The 21,401-nt window shown below is 38.4% G+C and overlaps 1 protein-coding gene across 2 annotated transcripts in view; it reads left to right on the top strand.

Annotated features, from left to right (window-relative positions):
* LOC146464374 (unconventional myosin-Ie-like) overlaps window positions 1-20,504 on the top strand; it is a 36,270-nt gene extending 15,766 nt beyond the window's left edge. The window contains exons 22-33 of one of the 2 annotated variants that reach the window (XM_085129925.1): window positions 263-407; window positions 716-830; window positions 1,495-1,605; window positions 1,714-1,772; window positions 1,942-2,001; window positions 2,114-2,199; window positions 8,222-8,371; window positions 8,958-9,106; window positions 9,723-9,972; window positions 11,563-13,665; window positions 17,321-17,505; window positions 19,208-20,504. In XM_085129925.1, the coding sequence (XP_084986051.1) occupies window positions 263-407; window positions 716-830; window positions 1,495-1,605; window positions 1,714-1,772; window positions 1,942-2,001; window positions 2,114-2,199; window positions 8,222-8,371; window positions 8,958-9,106; window positions 9,723-9,972; window positions 11,563-13,665; window positions 17,321-17,505; window positions 19,208-19,284 (3,490 nt within the window). In that variant the 3' untranslated portion in view covers window positions 19,285-20,504. The remainder of the gene's footprint in view (window positions 1-262; window positions 408-715; window positions 831-1,494; window positions 1,606-1,713; window positions 1,773-1,941; window positions 2,002-2,113; window positions 2,200-8,221; window positions 8,372-8,957; window positions 9,107-9,722; window positions 9,973-11,562; window positions 13,666-17,320; window positions 17,506-19,207) is intronic. The other variant, XM_085129927.1, reaches the window with a different exon arrangement.
* The last annotated feature ends 897 nt before the right edge of the window (window positions 20,505-21,401 follow it).

Below are 21,401 nucleotides of genomic sequence, written 5' to 3'. Positions count from 1 at the left end.
AGCTCTTCAAATGCTGTCACTCAGGATACTGTCAGTATTCTTGTGATTTTATGCCTGTCTTCACTTAAATTTTGAAAGGTCGTGTTCCAATATTTAGATTCCTTTTTACTGTGTATTCGAATTGGCTGTTCTCTGTCCCCCATTTTCTTCCTTGAACAGACATCGCCACCACATGCAGACTTCAAAGATTATTCTTTTATGGGATGTCCAACTTCAGTTCATTTTGTAGTTAACCGTGAAAATTTATTGATTCTGTTTCTAGGTATGCCATTCTTACAAAAGAAACTTGGCCAAGATGGAATGGAGATGTACGAAGAGGAGTTGAACATCTTATGAAAGCTGTCAATATGGAGCCAGATCAGTGGCAGATGGGAAAAACCAAAGTGTTCATCAAAGCACCAGAATCTGTAAGGGATTAAGCAAATGATACACAACACAACATAACCACAGAATATACTGTACACGCGTGTGCTTGCATTAAGGGAAATCAGTGGTTACATTAGTCTTAAGCATGTACTGAAGCTGTGACATCCATTTGAGCAACCTATTTTGTCTTGAATTTCTCTTGACATGAAAATGGCTTTGAGAACTTTATCAGCTTTTCCCCCTTTTTGGTTGGGTACTTCATTATAAATAAAACCCTCTGAGAATTTTCAAATAGATTTTTGTTTAACATCTTGTTTGATCTAAACTTGGCTTCTTTCTTGAATTAAAGCTCTTCTTGCTTGAGGAACTGAGGGACAGAAAGTTTGATGGCTATGCCAGGAAGATCCAGAAGGCATACAGAATGTACAAGTCAAGACAGTACTTTGCTGAACTCAAACAACAAGGTTAGTAATGTCTGATCTGATCTCTTCAAAGGATTTGCCCATCAGACTCAAATTATAGTTTAAAATGGAGATGTCAGCAGTTTGATTTCCAGTCTTTGCCCGGAACAAAAGAACTTTGTTTCAATGCAATGCTATATCAATATAAAAATAATTAATAATTAATAATTATTTATTATTATTATTATTATTATTATTATTATTATTATTATTATTATTATTATTATTATTATTATTATGGTCTTCTATTTACATTAGTGTTGGTTATATGCAGATTTTGTCAGTTGCCATATTTGATGCAAAGCGTGACCTAAACCTTTTATAATGTACAATAAAAACCATGCAAATCAAATTTTCGTTACAAAGCCAAATACTGGCTATAGCTATAACTTAAGCTTGGTACCAGGCACAGTAGGAATACCAAGGTCTAGAACCCAAAGACACGTAAACTCTTTTATGGTGCGGGCCACAAGGCACCTTTGTTTATGATTGAATTGTATCTTTTTAAGTTAAGTCTAACTATATGTAAACCCCTTGTATTAGTTGTAAGATGGGGGAATAATTATTATTATTATTATTGTTATTATTATTATTATTATTATTATTATTATTATTTTATTTTATTTTATTTTAAATTGTGCTATAATATTGTTATTGTTTGTTTCAGCTTCAGACATCTTATTCAACAAGAAAGAGAGACGTCGTGGTAGCATCAACCGTAACTTTGTTGGTGATTACATTGGCTACGGTGATAACCCAGCACTGAGGAGCTTAGTTGGTATGAAGTCATGTTTTGTTCAGCCAATTGCTTTAATTTGCAGCTCAAATATTTTTGTGTGTTGCTCTCCTGGAAGAAATAGTTTTTGACTTTCACATCCTTGTTTAGAAAAGCGAGAGAGGATTGAATTTGCGGTCACAGTAAACAAGTATGACAGAAGATTCAAGGTGAGTTTTGTTGCTGTATAGTAAAGCGGGTCCTTTGCTGTTTTGAATGTATCATTTGCTACAAGTTATGCCATTATGCTAGAAGCTGCTTTCTTAGTAGAAGCAAGAGTGCTTATCATTTTGCCATAAGATAGTTGATGAGTTCAAATTTCGTTAACATCTTTCCCAGGCAATGAAGCGAGACCTTCTGTTATCAAGCAAACACATTTACCTCATCGGAAGAGAGAAAGTAAGTTTTATTAAAGATTAAAAATTTAATTCATGTTGAAAATTACCAATTACCTTTAACCTGGAGAACAGGAATTCAAAATAACTTTTACCTTGTTTTGTAATGTAATCAGGTGAAGAAAGGACCAGAGAAGGGTAAAGTGTACGAAGTGGTAAAGCGTAAACTTGAAATGAAGAGCATAGGATCTGTGTCACTCAGGTGTGTATGATTTTTGCTAAATACTATTCATGAATAATATTAAGACTAACCTCCTAAGGTTGAACAAACGATCAAGCCAGCCAAAGAAGTCTGCTTATAGCAAATTGAGAGAGATTAATATCAATGTACTTTCAGCATAGCCTGTTGTACAGATACAAATTTGCTGGCAGATGATGATTTTTTTTTTTTTTTTTTTTTTTTTTTTTTAATAACCATTTATTTGCAAAAACACATTACTTACATTACGGGCTAAATACATCACTGGACAATACAGTATTCTACCAACAATACAGTGCTTACTGGTTACTTACACTTATCTACTAACAATACAAGACTCTAATTACAATTCAACACATATCAGACAGTAAAATGGCTTTCGCTCCTTACAATTACGGCTACTTACAATATATACTAACTTACGACTAAATTTAAACTACCTAATTACATCCAATCGTTACTTCACATTATGTACAGCAACATAGCTTACCGCCTACTTACTAATCTTCGTTATTAACTTATTGGATTTTAATTGATCATTTGGGACTGGAGGGCGTTCTTCAATGGGCTCCATTTCTTTTTAAAAGAATTTAGGGTATTATTATCTAAAGCGATTTGCTTTTCAATTTTCATGGAGTTCATGAGCAATTGTTTATATAGTTGCACCTTGGGTATGATGTTTCTCAGTTTACAGTTGTATATATAATGTCTAGCAATAAGAAGTGAGTGATGTAAAAGTAGATGTGAGACATCGTTAATTAAGCCTAAACAGAGAGTGGGAGAGAGAGAAATGTCTTTCAAATCTTGAAGGTGTTGGGATATCCATTCAAATAAACTTTTCCAGAATGCCTGAGTATGTTTGCAGTGCCAAAACAGGTGAACCAGAGTTTCAGTAGTTTCACCACAAAAGGAGCAGGTGTCGACTTGTTTTATACCTATCTTGCAGAGAAAGTCGTTTGTAGCAATTCGTCTATGAAGAAACTTAAACTGGAATACTCTAAGCTTTGTTTCTCTTGTACAGAGGAATGGTAAATAATAAGTTTTTTTCCAGTTAATGATCGAATCTTGAACTATACTCCCTTCAGAAAGCCATTTTTCTTCACTCCGCAATGGTGTGGAAGCCTTTTTTTGGACAAGGCGTCTATAAAATTCTTTGCAAATATTTGAATGAGACAGAAGAATCGCTATATCATTTGAAAGAGAGTTGTGTAAGACTGGTGAGCATGATTTCTTAAATTGTTTTAGCGCCGATATAACTTTAAAGTACTCAAGATAATTAGTTTTAATATTATATTTATCTATGAATGCATTATAGCTTAAGAAAGTCTGATCTTTGTTAAGTAGATCTTTAACTTCTGTTACCCCTGCCTTGAACCAGGCTTTGTAAAAGAAAGGTCGGTTCTCTATTCTGATTAGTGAGTTATGCCATAAAAACATAGAGTCAAAATCAAGGTTCTTCTCTCTGTAATTTAAATTGGTCCAGTGTTCGATAATTTCCCTCAAAAAAGGATCCTTTATGTTAAGCTGTAAAACGTCTTGCGGTTTAAGGTTACTTAAAAACACTGCTTTGCCTCCATGCTTCTGGAGGTAGTAATCAACGAAAAGCTTCCATTTCCCCTGATTATCATTATTTAAGTAACCTTGTATCCACTTCATTTTCAGAGATTCATTAAAACTTTGAACATCTATCATCTTGAGACCCCCTTTATCGTAGTCATTAATCATTTCCACTCTTTTGATTTTATCCCCTTTTTTATCCCAGAGAAAATCATAAAACAAAGAATTAATTTCTTTAAGTGCACCTTGATGCGTTGGGAGAGAGGATAGAACATGCACAATTTGCGATACTGCCAGAGATTTAATGATCGTAATTTTACCTAGAAGAGTCAACCTTCTTGCAGACCAGCTATTTAGGATGTTTTTTATTCTCTCGATTTTTTCGGAAAAATTATCGTAAAAAGCGTTTTTCTCTACAGTCGAAAACCAGACTCCCAAGGCGTAAACCTTTCTCTCAGCCCATGTTATAGGTTTGTTAGAGAGTAATACTGCATTTGAATTTTTCAATGATCCGATCCAGAGGGCTTCCGTTTTATCGTAGTTAACTTTCAAGCCGGATATCAAAGCAAATGCGTCAAGTAAGTATAGAGTTCTAGAAAAGGAGGATTGTGAGCCATCTAAAATCACTGTCGTATCATCTGCGTATTGCGAGAGTTTGCACTCAGTGCCCCGGATCGTGATTCCACGAATTTCATTATCCTTCCTTACTGTGCTACCCAATATTTCTGCACATAAAATAAACAAATAAGGGGAAAGAGGGCAGCCCTGTCTCACACCGCGACTTAACGTAAAGAAATCGGAGGACCATCCGTTGTTTTGGATACAACTGCTTATATCAGTGTAAAATAATTTTACCCATGCAATCAAGGATGTTCCAAAGTTATAGTATTTTAGAGTTTTCTCAATAAAGCTCCATTCTACACTATCGAAGGCCTTCTCGAAGTCGACAAATAATAGAAGGCCAGGGATTTGTTCTGTATCTGTGTAATTTATTATACTATCGAGAAGTCTGATGTTGTCTCCAATAAATCTGTTTTTTAAAAAGCCGGTCTGATCGTTGTTGATTATCTTTGGTAGGACTTTACGTACTCGATTAGCAATGGATTTGGCTGCTATTTTGCAATCACAATTAAGAAGTGTAATTGGTCTCCAGTTCTTTAAGAAATGAGCAGGTTTGTTCTTCTTTGGTATGAGGGTGATTAATCCTCTCCTTTGAGTAATTGATAGAAGGCCGTTTGCATATGCACAATTTAGTGCGTTTAGAAGATAATGATGTATGTCTTTCCAGAAAACCTTGTAAAATTCGGCTGGGAGGCCGTCACTTCCAGGGCTTTTGTTTGCTTCCATTGATTTCAGGCTTTCTAAGCATTCAGCTTCGGTCAATAGACCTTCGCATTCTTTTTGTTCGTGCGCCTCTAGCAACAGGGTATTTCCTTCTGGGAAAAAGATGTCCTCAAGCTCTGCATTAACTTGTGGATTGCAGGAAGAATACAGTGATTGGTAGAAGGATTTTGCCTCTTTTAATATCTCAGTGTCCGTCTTAATGGTACTATTGTCATCTAGCTGAAGGTTTTTAATGGTTTTTTTATTAAAATGTCGTTTTTCCAAATTCAGAAAATATTTTGTGTTTTTTTCTCCTTCATTATACCAGCGAGACTTGGATCTTATAATTGTTCCACGGGTTTTATATTTCGATATTTCTTCTTTCTGGAGAATCTTAATATCTAATTCGTTAGAAATGTTAGTTTTGTCTGTTTCCGAGAGATTGTTTTCTTCCAGTTTCTTTTGAAGAGATAATATATCGGTTTCTAAGCTTGACTCCTGTGATTTCATTTTGGTTTTCTTTTTCTTTGCGTAGTGAAGGGAGCTTGATCGAATTTGCATTTTCATAGTGTCCCAAAGGAGAACGGCGTCAACCTCTGTGTCATTTTTGTAATCATTCGCCACATCATTGATTGTTTCCTTGATTAAGTCAACATACTCGCTATCTAACAAGAAGGAGGTATTCAGTTTCCAGAAACCTGGTCCCCTAGGATTTTTATTATTTGCGAGATGTAGTGTTATTAGAGAATGGTCAGTTTTATAGCCAGGTAGAATGTCCGCTTTTGTAATCGTTGTACTTAAACTGGAACTGGTCAAAAAGAAGTCTAAACGACAGTGCACATCGGGTTTCCTCCTTCTCCAGGTGAATCGTTTGACATCTGGATTAAGGGCACGCCAGATATCTACTAAATCTAACAGGCTAGCAATGTACCGAACTTCTTTTAACGAATTTTTATGAGTGGTCGGGTTTCCCCCAGATTTGTCTTTTTCAACTTCCAGGACCAAGTTATAATCACCTCCGAGGACTATCTCTTCGCAGTCGAAAGAGAGAAGCTGATTGAGCACACTTTTAAAGAAGGTGGGGTTATCGTCATTTGGCGCATAAACATTTACTAAGGTCAAAGTCTTATCCTCTGTTTTGATGTCTACTATGACAAATCTTCCCTCTGGATCAGAGAATTGTTTCAGAATTTTGTGTTCAAAATTATTGTTAAAAAGTATACAAGTTCCGGCACTAGCACTTGAATAGCTGCTAAAAACAGCTGAGAAACCCCATTCTGAAGTCCACAAGATCTCTTTCTCTTTAGTACAATGAACTTCTTGAAGAAAATAAATTGCGTAGTTTTTTAACTTGAGCCAGCGAAAGGTCTCACGCCTTTTAATGGTATTCGACAGCCCTCGCACATTTAAGGAACAGATCACTAAATCCTCGGCGTAGGTGTTGATTGTAATGAGGTGTGGATGAAGACTATTGGTAGGATTTTCAAAGCGGTGAAGATATGCGTGACCGCTAACACCTTGCATAACGAAGCATTATTATTGGACGTAACAAGAAAAATGCATTTGGAGAAGCCAAAATAAAATACGTACGTAAACAGAACACGAAAATACACATAACAAACTACATAAAATTCATCCTGGGTTGTGAAGTACACAAAATGCAGTAAATAGGACCGGAAAGACAGACTTACATTAACGTACACGTAAACCAACAAAAAGGCGTTCGCTATTAGACTAAGGTCTTTTGATGATGGAGCCATGTAGCTCGATCACTTCAAAATCAATAGCGCGAGGCCCAATAAAAACTCAACTTTTGCAATGCGCGCCGTTCTATAAGGCGGTTTGGTTTTGGCTGAAAAGCGCGTCACCGCCCGCAAAAACAAATATTACATCTATAATATGGCGTTTGTGTTATTGGAAAAAGAAAAATAAATAAATATATATATATATGTATATTGTATTAACGGGGAGGAAATATATCCATTTCTCCAGAAATTATATCAGTTGTACATATTTATGTATATATATTTTCGAAATGATCATAATTACCGCTAAATATCTAGTGTTTTTCCTACTGGCCAAAGCTTACCTCGAATATACAATTTGTCTGGTTGTGCCTTACTAAAGGTAGCAGGGATTCTATTTTCTCTGGCCTTTCTGAATGTGTCCATTTGATTCTTCCTTCTTTGTACGATTTCATGTGGGAGGTCTTGATACATCTTATAAGCTGTCCCCCGGAGTCGTCTTCCTAAAGACAGGATTTTCTCGCAGTCTTTAAATCTAAGGAATCGCGCGAGAATTGGTCTTGACTCATCGGTTTTTTTCCTTCCCAGTCGATGAACTCTTTGTATTTCTACCGTATGGGCGTCTCGGAATCCCAGGTCAGTCTCAAGGAAAGTGCGAAGCCTTTGCTCTGTGTCTTCGTCGTCGTTGTCGTCTTCGCTGATATTTTCAAATTTTATATTTTCGCGTCTTGAGTACGCCTCCAGGTAAAGGTTCTTGGTCTCTACATCTTTAATTTTGTTGTCGAGATGGTTGTTTTGTCGTTCAAGCTCGTTTAGCTTCTCTTCGAGGTTTTCGCGTTGCCTTTTAAGATCGTCGAGCGACGCTTTGTACTTTTCTTGACTGAAGCTCAGGCTTTCTTTCAAGTCGCTAATGTCGGCTGTAGCGGATTGTTGAAAGCTCTCCAGTGATTGCGTTCTCGCTTCCAGTTTTACGAGGGTATCCTGAATTTTGTTCACCGATTTCTCGATTGAATCGAGTTTTCCAAGTTTTTGGAGTATCACTTGGAGCTTTTGTTGTACATCTTCTACCATACTTGCGGCCGCCATGAATTCGTGCCATCTGTCCAAACGTAAACATTTTTGTATGTTCCAATAAATTAGTTGTCTGTTAAAACGGCAAGGCTTTTTATTTAATTAAAAAACAACAACAATTAACAACAATATCCAAGTTGGTCAATAACCAGAGACTTAATTAAGACCTTAAGCATTCAAAAACATGTCTTTTGAGTGAAGATGACAATGAAAAACAAAGTGTTACTTCATCTGTTGTCAATGTGGTTTGGGGAAATGAAACCTTATAAATACAATAATTATTATTTGGAGTTTTGTCTTGTAATTTGTCTTTTGCCTGTTGATTTTAGCCCGCTCCAAGATGACTTTATAGTGCTTCATATTCCTGGCGAATATGACAGTGTTCTGGAAACTGTGTTCAAGACTGAGTTTCTCACTCTCCTTTCATCAAAATATCAAGATTCTATGAATCGCCAACTAAAAGTGGACATCAACAACAGGTATTTATAAGCTAAAAGTCTTTCTGGTCATAAAGCAAACTACATGTAAGTTATTGTCTTCACAGAATTAGATATCTTGTAATGAAAAAATAGGGGCATCGACAGTCCTGATCAGTGCCTTCATGTTACGTCATTGGACAAGGCATTTCTCAGTTGGAAACCAGATAATTTATGAAATAGAAAGGGTGAATGGACGCATGATGTTTGTGCCAATTTTTGGTAAAATTACATCCTGGATGGTTGGGTTTTTTTCTGCTTTCAATAACCAACATGATGAGAGTTCACTCTAAGTGAAGAAAGGATAATTATGGTATTTACACGTACAGGTTTCTCGTGTCATTTTGATTAACTCCTTATTGTTTAAATGTTGAGCTTCCATAAAACTTTTAGTTGCAGCTTAAATGTGGTTGTGTGTGTTTTATCTCGTAAATGATTTAGTAATGACAAACTACTGGTACAAAAAAACCCTGACTTAATGCTGAAGAAGGTGGTGACTTACCTACGATGGATTAGCCTTTCATCCCTGAAGATTATCCTCATTGAACTTTTCATAATCGTTGAATTCTGATAATTTTGTTATCTTTAGCATTACTGTTACGGTGAAAAAGGAAGGCTGGGGTGGAGGAGGGACACGCACCATAAGCTTTTCACCTGGTGATAATGACTTTCCTCTGCTCAAGCCTGCTGGGAAAACCCTCAACGTATCTATTGGCCGAGGTCTTCCCAAGGACACAAGTGAGTGCTGTTTGTCACTCTTAATTTCTGGTTCATAAACTTGTGTCCCTTTGCGTCAGATCAGTCACCCAGTTTCTTTTTATTTTTGACCAGTTAGGTTCCTAGGCAGATCTGCTATCCGGTGGAGGCACTTTTGTTGCATACAGTCAAACCCCGTTATTACGGACACCGTTGGAACCAGAAAAAGTGTCCGTCCTACGGAGTGTTTGAAGGAAAATGTATGGAGCAGGACTAAGAAAACTGTCCATAATAACGAGTGACCGTATTAAGCGGGTGTCCGTAAAGCGGGGTTTCACTGCATTTTGTTCTTCACAGAAAACCTCTTTTACATCTTGCAAGTATGATGTAATGCGACAGTTCTTAGGAATTTCAAGGAAACAGGCCAACTCCTTGAAATGCTCTCACTTCTTCTTTTTCTCGCTCTTCGCATTGGTGTCATCATTAAAGTACAAAACAGGCCAGCAAATATGATCAACTCTCGTCCCTTCCTGTCACTTTGGATGTGCTATCAATGAAATAAGAACCAAAGGCATAGTTGGCTTCGGCCAAAATTTAGTTGTTTATAAGAAAAAAAAACTCCATTGTTTTGCTATAACGTTGTCGCTTGTTTCATCAGGACCTGGTCGTCAGATCACTGCAGGTTCAGGCCCAAACAAACCTCGCCGAGCTGCACCAGGAGCTCCAAGTCAACAACAACAAGCAGCAGACCAATGGCGGCGGCGTGCCTCAAGCGTCAATCGTTATGCTGCCACACACAAACAGCCGTCATTGCCTCGGTCTGGTGCACAACACTTGGCACGAGGTCCAGCGCATGTCAACATGGCGGATCAGGCATTCATGAGAACACCAGAGTCTGGAGTTTGTGGGTGAGTTCATGAGCTCAACTGTTTTTTACCATTTATGGTGATGTCACATGCAGCAACTTTTTAACCCTTAAACTGCAGTCAAACGTGAAAAATAATAAAGTCCGTTAAAGAGTTAACGCACAGAGTCACAAAAACGTTATCAGTTGTGTGCTCTAAAAGCGCAAAGTAACAGCCTTATCTTTTTACGGACTTTTCGGATTTTTGACGATTTAACCCAATAGTAACCAGCAATTGATTTCTCCTTTCAATATCACAACTTGACGAAACATCCAAGTCACGACTGGAAGGGAAATGATCACCAACTGGGCTGTTATTTGATTAAGCTTTGACGATTCCAGCTACACAAGAATATTAGATGATCATAAACTTAAGCAGTCCGTCATACCTGTTGTTTTTAAGACAGCTTGAAACTCCTTGCAGCTGGTCTTTGCTGTAGCGGCTGGTGGTCACTGAGCCAGTTGTTAGCTGTTAGAAGGAGCTCTGACCAAGGAAAAATTGTCTTGATATTGAAACAAATTTGACCAACGAGTGTTATGAGAAAAATATAGAGAGAAAATCTGCCAGGTTTTCTAATATAGTGAGAACACTTTCAAGCTTATTCAGTGTAATTTGCTTGGCCACCATCTTTGCTGTGTCATCAAATTTGTAGCATGTGACATCTCCATTATGTTAAGAGCTATTTGTAATGTTAGGAAGTGAGACAAAATAATAAACTGATTCGCGGGCGCAAAGGGTTGTGCAATGGAAGTCTTCAGCCATAAATTGTACAAAATTTCGCTGTGCCTAGCTTCTAACGTCAGATGCTATATTAGCGGATTTGCTGTGGCTGGAAATCTGAGTTTAGCAGTTAAGCTGGGCAGTGTTAGTTGACGCATATGCAGTCATTCTTAGTTTGATGTGCACTGTGCATTGTATGTATCAAGTGTTGTGTTGTGCTGTTGTCTGTGATGTCTTGTGTGTATGCACTTTACTGACAAAACATAAGTCGAAAAGATTTTGCATTGTAGAAGAAATTTGCATGCTAATACGTAAACTATGATTGAGTTTAAAAACTGATTAAGAGCAAGTAATAAACTAAAAGAGAAAAATTCCACGATCGCGTTTAACTTTCTTATTGGTGCTCAAAGTTTATAAATGGCTATTGCTCTGTCAGGTTGACCACTTAGCGCTGCATGCCTTAAATATCTTTATCTAAATATAAAAAACGTTAACTTATTCGGTTCTGAGTTGAGAATAACTTATTATAATCTGAAAAATGGAACTCCAGCCTTTCATAAATCAAAATTATGTTTGCACATCGCTCTTAAAGCTCTCTGCACCTTTCTCTGCACTGAGATCCTTGCAGTAAGTCAATAGGCCATTTCCGAGGTGCTTTAAAAGGTATTGCGAAAGCGAGACTAAATGCAGAGCTTTTCATGTGAAAATTAGTTGTTTGCATGTGAATGAAAACTAATTTTCATATGTACGAAGCCGCACTTTCATAATGAGGTTCAAAGCAACTCGAAAATGGCCTATTGTGATCAGTCTTCTTAATTTTCTCTACGTTCTGTAACACCTTTATTTAATGGATGACCTTTAAACCATAAACAGATTTAACCGCATGAATCCACCAGTCACTCGGGGCGCTCGAGCTACTTACCCAGTACCCACCGGACGCCATACGCCTGAATTTCCACACCAGGTGCAACATGCGGCCTCCGTGCAGTTTGGCAATGGTTCACGTCACAGTGCAAATCCAGAACAGCTTGATCCAGCAGTTTATGGGCAGTATAGGAAAGCAGAGTGTTATGCTGGACAGAATGCGCAGTGTAATTCATCAAGTTTGAGACGCTCGGCTGAAGATGGTAGGAGAAGAGTCAGTTTTGGAGATGATAATGCGAAGCCAGTACGGCAAAGCAGGGACAAGACAGTGGTGCGTCCACGTTCGGTGAACTGTACAACTCAGTGGGAGACATCCAATCAAGCTGCACAGAGTGGGCACAAAACTGTGCGACGCCCACGCTCTGTGACTTTTGCATTGCCAGATGAAAAACATGCCCACAACTCTTTGCCCAATCAGCGGAAGGATTCAAAAACACAGCAGGCAGGGGCACGTCAGGATGGTCATTACGCCTCGAGACCACCAGAAGAAGGTGCATACAGTAGGACGGGGCACCATCAGAACCAGGCACCTTCACAAAGCTTTCAGAGGGGATATACCACACAGCAGGGTACAGCAAACACGGGGGACTGCAGAGGAAGAAATGCTTCGTACAGAGCAGCCTGCAGCACTACAAACCAACAGAAAGCGAGGGCAATGCAGCAGATTATGAACGGGTATGAGACCGTGAACCCATCGGATCACAACAGGCTTAACAAGTCGTATTCTTCACCTCCAGGGTATTCAGAATATGTTGCAATGTCACAGCAGCATGCCCCAGATGGAGTGAATCACAGTGTTCAGAATGTTAAGCAGCAGAGAACGACACATAAAGCAGGATATAACCGGATCAACACAGCTCACGAGGAAAGTGGTTACGAGGAAATGAGGCCACAGCATTTCAACACTTCAGTTGCATGTAGTTCTGTCACAACCCAGCGGAATGTTGCGTACAGTAATACAGCGGGAATTCAACAGAATCCCCCGTACGGAACTGTGGCGATGCACCAGGAGCAGAATCCTTCATACAGAAATGCAGCGGCACAGCAGAGGGGTACAAATAGATGTGTGTCAACTCAGCACAATCCGTCATACAACGCTGCTGCAACCAAACCCAATGGAATATACGGTCATGCCGCAAGACAGGAAAATGGAGCTTACCATCCTGCAGGTTGTGCAGTTCAGCAGATTCCGCCACACAGCATGGCAGCAGCCCAGCAAGATGTTACATATAGTCATGTGACAAGCCAGCAGTATGGTGCATACCATCCTGCAGCAACAGCCCAGCAGAATCTGCCGTATAGTGCCTCGGCAACCCAATACAATGGGACATACAGTCATGCCGCAAGCCAACAGAATGGACCATACAGCCATTCCGCGTACAGTACTGCATCAACCCAGCAGAATGGGACGTACAATCCTGCAGTAACAGCCCAGCAGAGTTCCGCATACAATGCCTCAGCAACCCAACAGAATGGACCATACAGCCATTCCGCGTACAGTACTGCATCAACCCACCAGAATGGGACATACAATCCTGCAGTAACAGCCCAGCAGAGTTCCGCATACAATGCCTCAGCAACCCAACAGAATGGGACATACAGTCATTTCACAAGCCAACAGAATGGTGCATACAGCCAGGCCACAAGCCAACTGAATGGACCATACAGCCAGTCCGCGTATAGCACTGCAGCAACCCAACAGAATGGGACGTACAGTCATGCCACAAGCCAACAGAATGGACCATACAGCCATTCTGCGTACAGCACTGCAGCAACCCACCAGAATGGGACGTACAGTCATGCCACAAGCCAACAGAATGGGACGTACTATCCGGCGACAACTCAGCAAAATGTCATACACAGTAACCATCACGGAGACAACACAGCTTATCAGGAAAACGGGTATGATGGTTATGACAGCAGTGATAGTGAGTTTGACGACACGGATGATGATCATTTGTATGATTATGTGAACTTGAAGCAGTGGAACGGTGCTGAGAATGGAACGAACGAATCAGCTGATCAAGATTCACACTACCAACACTCTGATAGGTGAGATAAAGCTTTCTTTAAAACAATCTGAAATGAACGAGGTAACTGAAAATATGACAGTTAAATTGAAATATTCTTGTGCCTTAGTTTTTAAACCCTACACAACCACATAATTGGTAAATTTCTCTTCCTAATTCACCAGAAAGATAAATACACGTTTTGACCATTAGAACAAGTTAGAATTAATTTACGTTTCAAATTAAATATGTTTTTGATCCATTAAACAACGAAATTAATTAGGACGTGTTTTAATAAACTTTTTCTTTCTCTCCTAAGAAATCTCGAGCACATAATCTCAATTGTCCAATAAACAGCTTTACACGCATAGAAATCATGAGCGAGCAATCTAATTGCGTTAGCATAAATCTCGACAAGTAGTCCACTTATACGAAAAGTTTTTCTTTATTATACTTTCAAAGGCCGTCCGGTACTTTACGACAGAGACGCATGTCACATCAACACACGCGTTTATTCTAGGAAAAACTACAAGCACAATGTATAACCAGTATACCGTATATAGCAAGACTACTAGCCACGCGCGCGAGAGAGAGAAAATTGGCTCCAGAGGAGACGCCACGCGCGGAGGGGAGATTTTTCGCTTCCCTCCACGTCGTGTCTCCTCGCGGGGGCCAATTTCCTCGCGCGTTCTCGTGGTTCTCTCGCTTTACTATCCCTAAGAAAGACAAGGGACTTCTAGTAGTCTAGGATGCCTAGCGAGGAATAGTATCTCATGTAACATAACACAAGATATAACAATGACTTCATGTAACGTAACACAAGATATAACAATGTTATTTGAAGTTCAACTGCGTGAGTGGAGTGCCTTTTCGACTGACTGTTTATGGCAAGATAGATAATGAGTAGCATAGCCGGTCAGAGGGACTGCTGGCGACCTATCAATCAGATTACGGCATTCATGATACTGTAGAACGGCAGTAGATTTCTACTGTCTCTGCAGTCTCAAACTTGTGATCTGATTTTGATAGTTGTGCGGAGCTCACCCCTTGCAGCTGTTAACCAAATTAAGTTTATATGAGTGTACTAGGTTCTCCTCTCTTTTGCCAAGGATCGAAGTGTCTCTTTCTTTACTTATCTTTCACTTAATTGCTGTAGGACTTGCTGTGCGTCGAGCCGGGTTGAAATGCACTTAAAGGTTTAACTCAAGTTTACAGTTTAAACGCTTGTAAATTAGCCGTGACGTGAGGAGGATTGACCGCAGTATGATCATTTCTGTGAGCCGTTACGGCATCATACGTCAGTAAAGGCTCGGAGAGGCCGAGAGAAGAGAATGGAATTGTGTCATGAAGATGGAGTCTTCATGTCTAGTTTTCCGTATAATTTTCAAAACAATGTTCTATGCTTCCTGGAAGTGGTTGAAAACTCATTCACCACAACTCAAATTAGTCTGGAAATTGTTCCAAGCGTTTTTGTCGTTGTTGTTTTGTTTATTGTCTTTCACAACAAGCCAAAACCTTTCTTTTTCTCCGTCAAGTTATGATAACTCTGGTGAGAGTTTTAGAAAGCTTGAAATATCATCTCTGAAAACACTGGCCATCTTTTCTCGTTCACTACAACAGAGGCAACTTTGTTGAAGAACGGAGAAAGAGTAGTTTCTTTCTCTTCAAAACCTTAGTACCTGACTTTAGAAAATTAACGTTACATGAAGTGAACCCGAATTTGCATAATTCGCGAGATCAATGAAGTTAAACTTTCATTTAAGTGACTTAAATTTTGTTGTTTTTCACCCTCAAATTCTTGGTTGGGACAATTTAACGCCTAAACAGCAGCTGTCTCTGTTTATCACATTTCAACCGTGAATACACTGTTTGTGATATTTCAAGTAAACTGTTTCTGTTTCTGCTTATTACTCAGTAAAGCTGTGGCATCTGACGACTGCATATAACTTGCTAACACAACTATCTCTGTATTCATTTCGATGTATTTGAGAAAAAAAAAGCTTTGTAATCCTGAAGTTTTATTTACTTGAGAGAGTATAGGAGCTTTGTGTTTTTGTGTTGACTTTTCTTAATCTGGGAATGTAGCCTTTTCGTTCGTGTTAAGTTGCTTTAAGTCGTATTAATTTCCAATACCATAATTAAGCGTGCATTTCCTAAAAATAAGACGATTACCTTTTATTCTTTTAATCTTAAGAGTTTGTGTATATTCCTTGTCGGAGTTTATTTTGTGCTCCTTAAACGCTAAAAGTGGAAATTTGAAGTTTAGTTTAGGGGAGCAAACTTAAAACGACGTAAAACGGAAAATTGTAAATACTTTATACAATTCTCAAAACAGGCAACGATAAATATATTTGCTAAAAAGAGTAAAAAGCACCATGCACTTCATGTAAGTGTATTCTGTGTTTCCTTCCGTATTGTGAGTTTACATGTCAGCGGTTGTTGATTTGCTGCAGTGCAATTAATTGTGGGGCTTTTCTTTCTGCCAACGAGTAGAATGAGGTATAGGAGTTTTTGGTCGACTCCACCGCAGCCTGTCTTGGACGCCTTCTATTTCCTTGCGTACGAATAGATCTTTTTCGTTTCGCTTTATAGGCCATTCCCGAGGGAAACGCGAAACTAACTGAGTGACCGACATAAGAACGATGGCAACCTTCTGCCAGGCGCAATTTAGCATGGCTCTTGCTTATTCGCTTGTTGCTCGCTAAAATTGTTCGTTTCACCTTTCCCGCGAGAGTGGTAGTAGTTTTCAATTGAGTTTGCGTCTATTTGTGAAACCAAACGCAGTAGGTCATTTCCTAGTTGCTTTGAACCTCATTATGAAAGTGAGGTTCGTGCGTAGTTTTTATTATGAAAGCGAGGCTTCGTGCACAGCTTTTATTGTGAAAGTGAGGCTTCTGCATGGTTTTTATTGGAAAGTGAGGCTTCGTACATTTTTTTTTTATGAAAGCGAGGCTTCATGCATAAATTCAATTATGAAAATTAGCTTACATTCATATACAAACGAGACTTATTTTCACATGAAAAGCTTTGCACGCAGCCTCGCTTTTATAACGAGGTTGAAAGCAACTCGGAAATGGCCTAGTGCGTCTTTGTTGCACTGTTTCTCCTGAACCTACCGTTGGCGCCTGTGTTCCCGCGCTTAAAACATAAGCATTCGAGTTCTGATTGGCCAAAGTGATGACTTTGGTTTTGTTTTTACTGCTACCTCGAAATAAAAGTTAAAGTTCCATTTAACTTTTTCTAATTATTATCGAGCATGTTATATTGAAATAACCAATCCAATGTAGAGGTAGGATATGGTGTTCTGGGCCATCTTTAATAGTCTCCTCAATACGAAGCCGTCACGCAATATGTACCCAAAAACGGCCGCCTTGGAGAGTGGGGCTTTCTCCTTTGATTTCACAACCAGGTCTTAACTTCACAACGAACGAGAGAAAGTTTGTGTTTCTCATTCAAATTGAACTTTTTTTTATTTATTAACGTGTGTTCTCTCCGTAAATTTTTTACTGTCCGCACCCATCCCCAACTAGTGTTCTGTTGCGCCTTCAAACCAGTTGACAAACAAACATCACAAATCTGAAGTTATGTTACAAATAAAGATTTCCCAGTTAAATACAGCAATGAAACACTTACAGTAGGCCTAATAAATGCATTTGCATATTTCACCGTTGTTACCAACCACTTGTTCTGTCTTTCAGCATAGAGAGAATAAACTCTAAGAAAAAGTCTCTTTCCAAGCGGCCACCAGCTCCTGGGAAACCGAAGTTAAAACCAAAGCCGGCCCCGTCCCTCCCCCGGTGCAAAACGCTTTACCCTTATGACGCAACCGACGTGGACGAGCTGAGTTTCCAGCCGGATGAGGTTATTGAAATTATTAAAGAAGGTGAGAAAGCGTGAGCATTACATCTGAATCTTTAACAGTGAAGCATGTTCAGGCACTTGTTTAATAATAAAAACATACGGCTTTAGCTTGTTCCGGTTATTATTAAGACTAAAGTAAGGACAGTGCAGAAGCAAATAACTACTGGCGGTGAAAGATATGAAATACATTTATTTGAACTGCGGATGAATGAATGAATTAATGTTTGAAAACTGTCGTAGCTATGTACGCAACTTAAAGTGCCCCTAACCCTTCAATTTGTTTTCTTTTGGTAGATTTCCATATCTTTCAAGAACTCGTTTTCGAAACAAATTTTGAGAAATATTGAATCCTTTTTTTTTTACGAGCGCTAGAAGTGAAGGATGTCTTGTCGATATTTTCACCTATCGTTCGCATTAGTCCCCCACTCGGCCAAATGCATTTAAATATGGAGCGTGACGTAAGAAAAGGACATCGTGCAAAAATGTCCGAAGATTCGCGGTAATGCTTCAATTATAAACAGAGAAAATGGTTAAAAAATGTGTGGGTTTTGGATGCAGCAACTCTCGAAATGTACAGAAAGGAATCAGCATGCATAAGATTCCTTCTGAATCCTTCTGGTGTCCTTTTCTTACGTCACAGCTAAGAAAGTGTCAAATATCGGACGCTTCTCATTGGCTCGTTCCTAATGAGCCCACGATACAAAAATTTGTCCAGCGGGGCTTAAAGCGCACAAAAATTTAAAAATTGCAGTTACTTTTAGCGTTCGTAGAAAAAAAAGGATTCAATATTTCTAAAAAAAAAATTTCGAAAATGAGTTCTTCACAAATATGGAAATCTACCAAAAAAAAAAAAACAAATCGAAGGGTTAGGGGGCACTTTAAGCATTTGTGAAAAGAAAACCTGAAAAAAATCAGGCTTGAACAGGATTCGAACCCATGACCTTTGCGATGCCGGTGCATGCTTTACCAACTGAGCTATCAAGCCAATTGGGAGCTGGTCATTTGAATTTTTTTTCAGCTTTCATTTCAACTGCTTAACTTGCGTACATAAATGCGATGGTCTTTCAATAATTCAGGAAATAACTTCCTTAGTTTGGTCATTTACGACTTGAAGATGAATTTTTACTTCGGGAAGCAACATCATCCGCTTGCGTTTCTAATGCCCTTATCTCCTTTAAAAAAACTTACAGGGCCAGTTATATAAACAGTCTAGCTTAGGCCGCGGCTTAAGACAATCAGTGGACCTCCAAATCTGTTTATAACTGGTTTTTTTTTTTTTTGTTTTTTTTTTTTGTTTTTTTTTTTTTTTTTAAGTAGATAAATAGTTTTCTAGTCTGGGATGCAATACAAGCCTTCTTGTTACCGTCAGCAGTAGACAATGTTTAGATATGATTGTTGGCAAAATTAAAAAAAATGGCTTAGAACGTGGTTTTGTTAAACACCGTCTAAACTGTCTTTTAATAACTACCGACAAAGTTTGGGTTACCGGAGGGTGAAATCGGGCAACCGGAGGAAAATCTCGGAACAAGGTACTGAGACCTGACGCCGGGACACGCTGCTCCAGGCAAGACGTTCATGACGCTGCTCCGCCAGTCAAGTGTGTTTTCCATTGCTTTGGTCTTGCTCACCGTATTAAATTTTCTTCTGCCAACTCTTAAACTTACTGGAGGTTTTTTTTTTTGTTCTTTTTATTGAATTGTTTTGTTTGTACTTTTCGTTACCAGACCCCTCAGGATGGTGGACGGGAAAACTACATGGCCGAGAAGGACTGTTTCCCAGTAACTACATTGAGAAGATCTAATAGACATTAATATAAGAAGCAACTGTTTTGTGCGTTAACACTGGTGTTGTAAATGTGGAGCAACTGTCAATTTCTTCAGTTTCAATTCATATTCCGTTGTTTTAATTAGGCGAGTTAATTAATATGTAGTTCTCAAAAGTATTTTTTGGTCAAATTGAGAGAACGGGCGAGCGTGTAGTGAAGTGTCATACACCAAGGGAAGGTGTAAAAAATGACTGTGTTGATTTTCTTAATTTCAACTTAATTGTTTTAAAGGAATCACTTGTCAAAGCTTCAATGAGACGTTCACAAGGAAAAAATTTTGACGGAAAAAAAAAAAACATTTTATCCACGAACGTGATTTCAGCAAAATAATTAAGGAGTTATTTTTTTAGTGTATGCGGTCGATATTTGCAACAGGGTGAAATTCAGTCATAAAGAAGGTTGCTTTGTGAAAATCATTGTATGATATGATGTGTAAGTATATGGTTATTGGTATGATAGAATTCTTGTTGAAAATCTGAAAAATTTCAGTTTTGGGCTAGAAAGACGAAACAGTTAATTTTAATTCCCGTTTTGTTCATGTGTTTGCGTAAAGAATCAAGATTATCACAACAGAAAAGTTTCGATAGTTTTAATCTTTGTTTTTTTGGTAGAACAGGACTTAGTAGATTTAAGGATCTCTTGCATCGTCATCGAAAACATTCACTGATGATCTTTTATAGACTGACCTGCTACGCGAGTACTTAAAAACTTGGTCGACTTCAAAATCTCATTGTTAACTTTTATTGTCACAAAACTTTTAAAAAGTTTAGGTGACAATAAAATTATTGCAGCAATTTTCGTTTTTCTTATAGTTTTGTGAAAGATCAATCTTAATTTATGTCGTTTGGCAAGTGAAATAATATGCAAGATAAAAAGAGTTAATGTAGGACAGCATTAAAGCCTGCTATGACAAAAAGAAATTATTCATGCAGTTACTAATGAATTGTGAGTACTATGTTCAGGATGAATCTCATAACAATACTGAGAACGGTTGAGAAACTGGTACAAACTTTTAATAAATTAGCGTAGGAAGAACTTTCCATGTTATTTATTGAATAACCAAATAATCTTGAATTAACTAGTTTTATAAAAAGAATGTCACAAGCTAGTAGTACTAAAGGGGAATATTTACTTTTCTTTATTATAATTGTTAAAAGTGTCAAAAATTGTTGTAATAAATCTGTCTATTGCCCCGATATTTGCGTTATTGTACAGTTCTGATTGGCTGATTCTGTAGTTTATGTCTGCTGTGATTGGCCAGGGTAATTACTTTTGCTTTTGGTTTTACGGCTGACGTAATTAAAAACCACTCTCGATAGTATTTTAGCAATAATAGACCCTTCTCCAAACTGGCGGCCGAAAATTCAAATAATTTAAAATAAAAAACGGATACCAGCACTAGAAAGAGCACTTTTAATTAGTAACCCCTGCAAAGTTTTAGCATATCAGGTGTAATATCAGCTGAGAAAATGTAAATTGAAAAATGAAAAATTTACAGACGTTTGTGTGACTCCCCAGTCATACAAACGTCTGTAAATTTGTCAATATTCATCTTACATTTCCTAAGCTGATATAACACCTAATATGCTGAAACTTTGCAAGGTTACTAAAGTAAAGGTGCTCGTTCCAGTGCTGGTGTCAGTGTTTCATTCAGTTCAATTTTAACTCATTCAAATCTGTTGCCGCCATTTTGGAGAAGGGTCTATTTACAGTTACGTGCCTAATGATCTGGCCATCGAACGAAAGCTGCTTTTAATATGAAAATGATGTCTTTCTTATGCTAACTAGTTTGTGTTTACACATGAAAAGCACTGAGCTTTCTATCAAGACAGAATCAACTCCAGCCTCACTTCCACTCAGAGGCCACGTCACTAAACACAACAGTAAAATTAGCTATTACGGACCATTCTTCTCCTAGAAATACGTGACTCGCAAAACCTCGCGAAGCTAGGGCTGGGTGGACAGATGATTCGAAGTGATTTTGTCTTTGCCCTGTGGTTTCCTGATGTCTCCTTCTTCTTCGCTGCTGGCCCTGAGTTTCGTTGTTTATTAAATCTCCCTCGGCGTATCTGTCTCTTCTTGTCCCTTGTGCG

This window comes from Pavona decussata, unplaced genomic scaffold (genome assembly GCF_977016875.1).
Source record: "Pavona decussata unplaced genomic scaffold, jaPavDecu1.1 SCAFFOLD_164, whole genome shotgun sequence".
In the NCBI taxonomy this organism is placed as follows: domain Eukaryota; kingdom Metazoa; phylum Cnidaria; class Anthozoa; order Scleractinia; family Agariciidae; genus Pavona; species Pavona decussata.
The sequence above is the reverse complement of the archived record's forward strand: the minus strand, read 5'-3'. Positions and strand labels throughout refer to the sequence as shown.